Source organism: Rana temporaria, chromosome 3 (assembly GCF_905171775.1).
Source record: "Rana temporaria chromosome 3, aRanTem1.1, whole genome shotgun sequence".
Classification (NCBI taxonomy): Eukaryota; Metazoa; Chordata; class Amphibia; order Anura; family Ranidae; genus Rana; species Rana temporaria.
This window is the reverse complement of record NC_053491.1, coordinates 218,283,982-218,291,727: the sequence shown is the minus strand read 5'-3', so window position 1 is coordinate 218,291,727 and position 7,746 is coordinate 218,283,982. Positions and strand designations below refer to the sequence as shown.

Here is a 7,746-nt window from a genome sequence, read left to right as displayed (position 1 = left end):
GTTAGATGTCCAACGGAACGTCTCAATGGAAACTAATTACCATATAGAATCTATATGCCAAAATGATTCACATTAAAGTCACACAAGTATCAATATACAATATAAAATTGTGTATTTGAATGACTTCATTTCTTGAGCGATGTAAAATATGACTAGCAATTTTCTCCAATTTATTTTGGAATATTTGAAAATCTATAGGCCTGCACATATACAGGCTTCAGTATGTGAAAGACCAGTGCGTGTACGGCTAGCTTTTAGGCTCCATTCACATCAATGCGTTTTTTCATGCTTTTTGCATTTTTTTTTTTTTAACATGGGTTCCTAATGAAACATGTTCACATCAATGCATTTTGTGCCTCTGCGTTTTTGGAAAGGGTCAGGGACTTTTTTTTTAAATGGACTTCAATGGAGAAGCTGCAGAAAAGCACGTAGTGTGTTTTTACAGCAATTGAGCCACGATTTGCATTTTTAAATGTGCCCGACAACAAAGTTTCCAAAAAGTAAAGCTTAGCAAATGGACAAAAATGTGGAAAGCACAGCAAAAAAACACTGCAGAAATGCTCAAAAGCAACATGCATAGATGTAAATCGAGCCTTACACAGTATTGGCAAAGCTTTCAGCTAGTTTCTAATAAATTTGTTAAAACCTTTAGGAAAAACTTCAGGAATGTTAAATAGCTCAAGGCAGAAAACCATGGTTGGGGTGGTCAGTATCTGTGCACATCATACATGCACATTATGACATATTTACCTCTGGGTGTGCCCTCCTCCAGCAGCAATGAGCTTCCCACATTAGTCAGGGTCCAGAATAAAAACAAAATTAAGATTTTTTTTGGGGGGGGGGGGGCAAGAGACTTGTAAAAAAAATTCTACCAATAGCCCCTACCCTGCTGTGAATTTTTTGTTTTAAGGTTTACTTATGCTCTAAGCTGCTACTAGGCTTCAGGAGGATTTTAACAAGATTAAAGTGGTTCTAAAGTCAGAAAGTTTTTTTACCTTAAAAGGGTTGTAAAGGCTTGCAGATTTAAAAAAAAAAAAAATCATGTCATACTTGCCTCCACTGTGCAGCTCGTTTTGCAGAGTGGCCTTGCTTGTCCTCTTCTGGGATCCCATGGCGGCTCCTCCCCCTAAGAGCTAACCCCCTCTGGGAAGCGCTCTCCCAGGGAGGTTAGCTTGCGGGCGTGCTCCCGTGCCATACAATCGGCTTCCATTGGATGTGATTGACAGCAGTGGGAGCCAATGACTGCGCTGCTATCAATCATCCAATGAAGAGCTGACAAGAGCTGGGGGAAAGCAATCTAAGAGGGGGATCGTGGCTGCTCTGTGCAGCGAAGTATATAAAAAAAAAAATCCTACTTACAATCACTTTAAAGTAGTGCTGAAGCATACTATAACATGCTTGCTCCTTGTTTAGTAGGCACTTGCAATAAAGTGTTTTTTTTTTTCTTTTTTTTTAACTACAAAACATGTTATACTTGCCTGCTCTATGCAATGGCAATGCACAGAGCAGCCCAGAACTGCCTCTTGTGGGGTCCCCCAGTAGCGTTCTCAGCTCCCCCTCTTCATTGTGCACCCATAGCAAGCTGCTTGTCATGAGGGCACACCTGCAGGCTTGCATCAAATACCTGTGTGTGTCCATCAACATGCACAGTCTGGCTCTGCACCACCCCCGCTCCCTGGTGAGGGCGTAATATAAATTACCGGGACATTTTTTATGTAATGCAGGAAATGCATTGAGGTAAAATATGCCCCGTCTTTAGAACCACTATATTTACCCCCAAACTGCAGCACAAGGTTGGTTCTAAAAGTTTGAACAAATCTGCTTGAAGCTTGCTGAATACTCATCTAGTACATACAGGCTTCAGATACCTGCAGATTTCCAGATTGTAATCAGCAATAACCGTCTACAGCTCTCTCTCATGACAGCTTTTCTTTAAGATGAACTATGGGTGAGGAGTGATTGCAGTGATACATTTGAAATGCTAAGCAGCATACTTCAAATAATGAGAAAAAAAAACAAATTCAAGTGTTTCATGCTACGGATAACATGTGTACACTAATAACTTTCATATTTTAAGAAAGCCAAGATAAATAAGTACAGAAAAAGCCTTTAAATATGAAAGATGCACACTCTCCCCAAAATACTGTCATGGAAATCCAAGATTTTGCCTTCTCTCTATACAATTATAACTTTCTCTGTCATTAACAATTATCAGAAACTATGCATTATCTATACCTGTATAAAAAACACATTATAGAATTAAGTATGTATTTAGAAGTAGAAATATATAATCCATAATGCCACAACTTTAATGCACTTGTATGTTCAGAATGAGGGACATATTGCTATACAATGTTACCATTTATTTCCTAGCACTATCTCTATCTTACTTTTAAATGGCCCTATCATAATATATGTTGGGGAAGAGGAGGGGTAACATTTTGATAACGTATTAGGTTTGATTACAGTAACTACATCTGTAATTCACAAATACTGCTAACATTTTCAAGTATAACTTGGAGCTCATACACACAGGTGGCAAATCAAGCGGCTTCTTGGTGGGCATACAACAACCCCTATTTACATATTATTGGAGCATGCACTGCTGTGCACTTTGGCAGACACAAGAGATCACCTCTGTACTAATTGTGTCCTCTGAAATTCATGGCAACACTGACCTGTCCTATGTATTACATCATGAGCAGGCATGTCAAACTCAGATAAAACAGTGGCCCAATTGTAAGGCTTAAGGCTTGGTTCACACTGCAGCGATGCGGGAACCCCGCAAATCCAGTACATGTTCCTGCGTCACACTGCCCTATGAGAACCGCTGAGACTGTCTATACAAAGTTAATGGACATCCCCAGATCGGTTCGCATATCGCATTGGGAATTGTCAATTCGGACATGAATCGGATCATGCACAGCAGTGATGCACAGCAATGTCTGATATCGTAGCAGTGGGAACGGGCCCTACCTACTTAAAAGATGAGTTCACCAGAACAGGAGTAACATATTCCAGCAACCCCCCTCATCCATGACAACTGGCAGGGATTCTTCCTCCCTCCCACATTCAAAGTCCGCCCGCACAGCTGCAAAATTCATTCACAGAGATCTGTAAATTAAGAAACTACAAGCCCTGTCTGCCACTGCGGCAGACGAACGTCTTAATGGACTGCAAGGGCACGGACGAGCACCCTCGTAGTCCACCGACTCCTACTCCAGCTTCTGACAGAGGTATGGGCAAGAAAGCTGGAGGACATGTCTGCAGGAGCTCGACTTTGTACCCATCATCCACTGATTGTGGGTGCAATGCTTTGAAGGCTCCTGTAGAAAAAATAAATGCAAAAAAAAATTGCATTTATTATTTTTTCTTGAAAGGTGAACTTGGCCTCAACTCCAAAACAGCATTCTGACACCTCAGAACTTTGCATTATAGTAAACATTTCACTTTATAATATTTAATAACAGAAAAAAGGGCCATAAGAACCCATAATAAAGTTTGACATGCCTGACCTAGAGAAAAGGAGCATTAGGTATAACATGGGTCAGTACCGTCAACCTTAGTAGATATCAAGCTGCATCTGTGAAAAGCAGCTCAGTAACATGTATATACCTAAAGTTACAAGAGTTTGTGGTACGCTGATAGCGCTAAAGCACCTCTGGTGAATATAGAATTCCTTATAGTGAGCAAAGCCCACTTTACTGCAATTTTCTATAACAGACATGTTTTTCCTTGAAATATTCACTTAAAAATGTGCTCCGTCTGACACAAAGGTACTGCTGGGCAGTGTAGTGCACAACATACCAAGATGTTTGTCTGCTAAGCAAATTGATCCACTAACCTTAGTTAATAGACTGCCTACCTAGATTTCATAGGACATCAGTTTATTCACTGACAGGCAATCAGTTTTGATACAACAATTAAACTGATTCTACAAGATACTACTCTGTATAAATGGGTTTTCCAGCTAACTTCCCTGAAAATTCCCCAAGAAAGCCCCTTCACCTCTGTTTTACCGGGATAGGGAGATGCGAGTTCAGATTCCATTGGCACCAGCCATTCAGCAAACACAAACACTTGTGTAAGTGGCTGGTCTCCTGAACACATGGATACCACAATGGATCACACTGGGGTTTTCCTGGGATCTGTCTGGGATGAAGCATTAGAAATTCTCATTTTGGTTGGAGATCCCATTTAAACTGCACAGTCCAGTAAAAGCCTAGTTAAGAACATTGGATTAATGATTTTGTCTGTACAACTCCCAGAATAATCTGGTATACTGATTTGACCATACTGATGCTCTATAAATTTAGCGCTTTATAAATTTTACCAATGTTTCTTTTTGCATACAACGTATTTGATAAAAAAGGCTATTTGAAAAGTGCAAGTAATTTAACACACACTCTTCTAGAAAAGTAAAATGCCTAAATGAACTTTATACAATTCCCCTTGCACATTCCTTAATGATTTCATGCTGAAGTATAGGCACCGAGCCCCTGCAGTCAGGGAAGTGCATTGTGCCTAAAGTATTGCACTGTAACCGTCAGTCCATCCCTTTTACTCTATTTTATTGCTTAAAACTAGATACTCACAAATACGTATTAAAAAAAAATATGGAAGTCAAAGCCAGTTTCCAGTACAAAGAAACTGTACTGTGTAGTCCCACCTGAGTATGTCACTAATCCTTTGCAAAAACACATGAATAAAAGTATATATTTATATATGTATCGCTTTACAACAGGTAGCATAATGTAAAAATAAACATTCTGAAATTTACAAAATATTACAAAAAGTAAAACATATAGCTACACTTAGTACACGCTGAAAATGATTCCTTTTCAGTTACATTAGTGGAAAACATCCATTGAAAGTGGCACTTTGCTGCTTAATCTTGCCAAGGCGCTTCCACAAGGCTTTTCACGTTTTCTCTGCTGTAACAAACCATAATGTATTAATTAACCACTTGATGCCCAGGCCATTTCTGACATGCATTTCTCACAGTGGATATAAAATGTCTACACACCCCTGTTAAAATGTCAGGTTTCTGGGTTGTAAAAAAATTGAGATAAAGATAAATAAATAATTTCAGAACTTTTTCCACCTTTAATGTGACCTGTGCAACTCAGTTGAAAAACAAACACAACGAAGACAGTCATCATCAAGTGAAGAAAATATGGCACAACAATTACATTACCAAGGACTGGACATCCCTCCAAAATTTATGAAAAGATGAGAAGAAAACTGGTCAGGGAAGATGCCAAGAGGCCTACGGCAACATTAAAGGAGCTGCAGGAATAGCTGGCAAGTACTGGCTGTGTGGTGACAACAATCCCCCGTATTCTTCAAATGTCTGGGTTATGGGGTAGAGTGGCAAGATGAAGCCTTTTCTTACCAAGAAAAACATCCAAAGCCGGCTAAATTTGGCAAAAACACATCTGAAGTCTCCCAAAAGCAGGTCTGATGAAACCAAGGTTGAACTTTTTGGCCATAATTCCAAAAGATATGTTTGGCGCACAAACAACACTGCACACCACCAAAAGAACACCATACCCACAGTGAAGCATGGTGGTGGCAGCATCATGCTTTGGGGTCATTTTTCTTCAGCTGGAACAGGGGCCTTAGTCAAGGTAGAGGGAGTTATAAACTGTTCTAAATACCAGTCAACATTGGCACAAAACCTTCAGGCTTCTGCTAGAAAGCTGAATATGAAGAGGAACTTTTCAGCATGACAAAGACCCAAAGCATACATCCAAATCAACAAAAAGAATGGCTTCACCAGAAGAAGATTAAAGTTTTGTAATGTCCCAGCCAGAGCCCAGACCTGAATCCGATTGAAAATATGTGGAGTGATCTGAAGAGGGCTGTGCACAGGAGATGCCCTCGCAATCTGAAAGTAAAGAGTGGGCAAATATTGGCAAGTCAAGATGTGCCAAGCTGATAAGACTCTTACCCAGAAAGACTGAGCGCTGTAATAAAACAAAAAGGTGCTTCAACAAAGTATTAGTTTAAGGGTGTGCACACTTATGCAACCATATTAATTTATTTTTACTTCCCTCCACCTAAAAAAGATTTCAGTTTGTTGTTCAACTGAGTTGTAGTTTTTGGGTTACATTAAAGCAGAGAGTTTCACCCATTTAAAAGTCAGCAGCTAAAAAAAAAAAAGTGTAGCTGCTGACTTTTAATAATCAGACAGACACTCACCTGGTCCCACGGTCCAGCGATGCTCCTCTCCGCGGCCCCAGCATCCTAACTGTGGGCGCCCGGCTGTGGCTTCACAGCTAGGCGCGAGGCGCTCTGCGAGTGGCCGGGCAATCTTCTGGGACCTGTGACGTGTCCCAGAAGATTGTGATCTTCCGTCCGGCACCAGGGGAAGAAGTGGGAGCTGGGTGACTGTAAAAACAGGGTACCCGCTCCCCCACAAAAAAAATGACATGCCAAATGTGGCGGTCACCAGCACATAAAGCAGAAGTTCCATTTTTGGGTGGAACGTCGCTTTAAAGGTGGAAAAAGTTCTGAAATGATTTATCTTTGTCTCATTTGTTTTTACATCACAGAAACCTGACATTTTAACAGTGTAGACTTTTTATATCCACTGTACATGTAAAAATCAGCAACTTTTTGCTAGAAAATTACGTAGAACCCCCCCCAAACATTGTATATATTTTTACGTCACACACATTATATGTGCAGCCATTTTTAAAATGCTATTTATTTATTTTAAAATGTATTTTAATGCACATAAACACAATATAATACCTATTTTTGCTAAAATATAAAAGATGATGTTGTGCAGAATAAAAAGATACATAGATAAATAAAAAAAAAAAAAAGATACCAAAATGTCACGCTTTAACTAGATGATGCATTGTACCCAAAACTCTAAATAAACTTTTCCCACAGAGCTCCTCACTGTGCTGGAGATGCCAGAGGGAGGAATGCTCATTGCTCCACATCTTCTGGTCCTGTGAAAGTCTCAAAGAGATTTGGTTTCAGGTTAAATATCTGATCTTGAAATTTAAATTCAAATGCCGGACGACGATGCCACCTTTCTGTTGCATCCAACCCCACGTTATTGAAACGCTACAAGTGCTCCCTATTGTTACATCTGCTTAATGCTGCCAAGGCATGCATTCTATTATTTTGGAAGCAAGCTATATCCCCGTCCCATTAGGACCTGGTTCACCAAGACAAACTAATTTAAGCTGATGGAGGAACTCATGGCGATGGCGCACCACAGGGAGGAACTAAGGTACGGCAATGGAATCTCTCGCAGAGGTTCAAATGGAGAAGCCTACAAAACAGACAACACCAAGTTAAAGCCTGATGGAGTCAAAGGGGGGCCGCACAGGCATCCCACACAAAGGTTAACAAGGAATGAGACATGATAGGAGCCAGAAACATCCCACACCAGACTGCAGAAAGCCAAAATGCACCCAACAACATACTGTTGAGGATGAAACTTACAAGCCTCACACCAGGCGAAGTAAGCCTTCTATGTACAATGGTACACCCTTCCTGGGGGTCAATTTCTAGCCTTAAGGAGAGTAGGGATAGACAGAAACACCCCTATCCCTCAGAATTTGGGTTCAAATAGCCCTGCTGTTAAAGCCAGCAACCATAAAGCAGAATGGAAGATTGGACACTGAAACAGTAAATCTGGTCAATCTGGAAGAGCCAGTAGCTTGTCTTTCAAGATTTATGATGGCTGTATTCTTTTTGGCCAGGCAGGCACTAATTCCAGAA

General features: G+C 40.4%; 1 protein-coding gene across 5 annotated transcripts in view; it reads right to left on the bottom strand.

The window, feature by feature from the left end:
* Positions 1–4,554: 4,554 nt before the first annotated feature.
* The window catches only part of HCFC2 (host cell factor C2), a 67,719-nt gene continuing 64,527 nt past the window's right edge, over positions 4,555–7,746 (bottom strand). For 2 of the 5 annotated variants that reach the window (XM_040344254.1, XM_040344256.1), the window contains exon 15: positions 4,838–4,934. In XM_040344254.1, coding sequence (XP_040200188.1) covers positions 4,921–4,934 — 14 coding nt within the window. In that variant the 3' untranslated portion in view covers positions 4,838–4,920. Of the gene's footprint in view, positions 4,935–7,746 lie in introns of all 5 variants that reach the window. The other 3 variants (XM_040344257.1, XM_040344258.1, XM_040344255.1) reach the window with 3 other exon arrangements.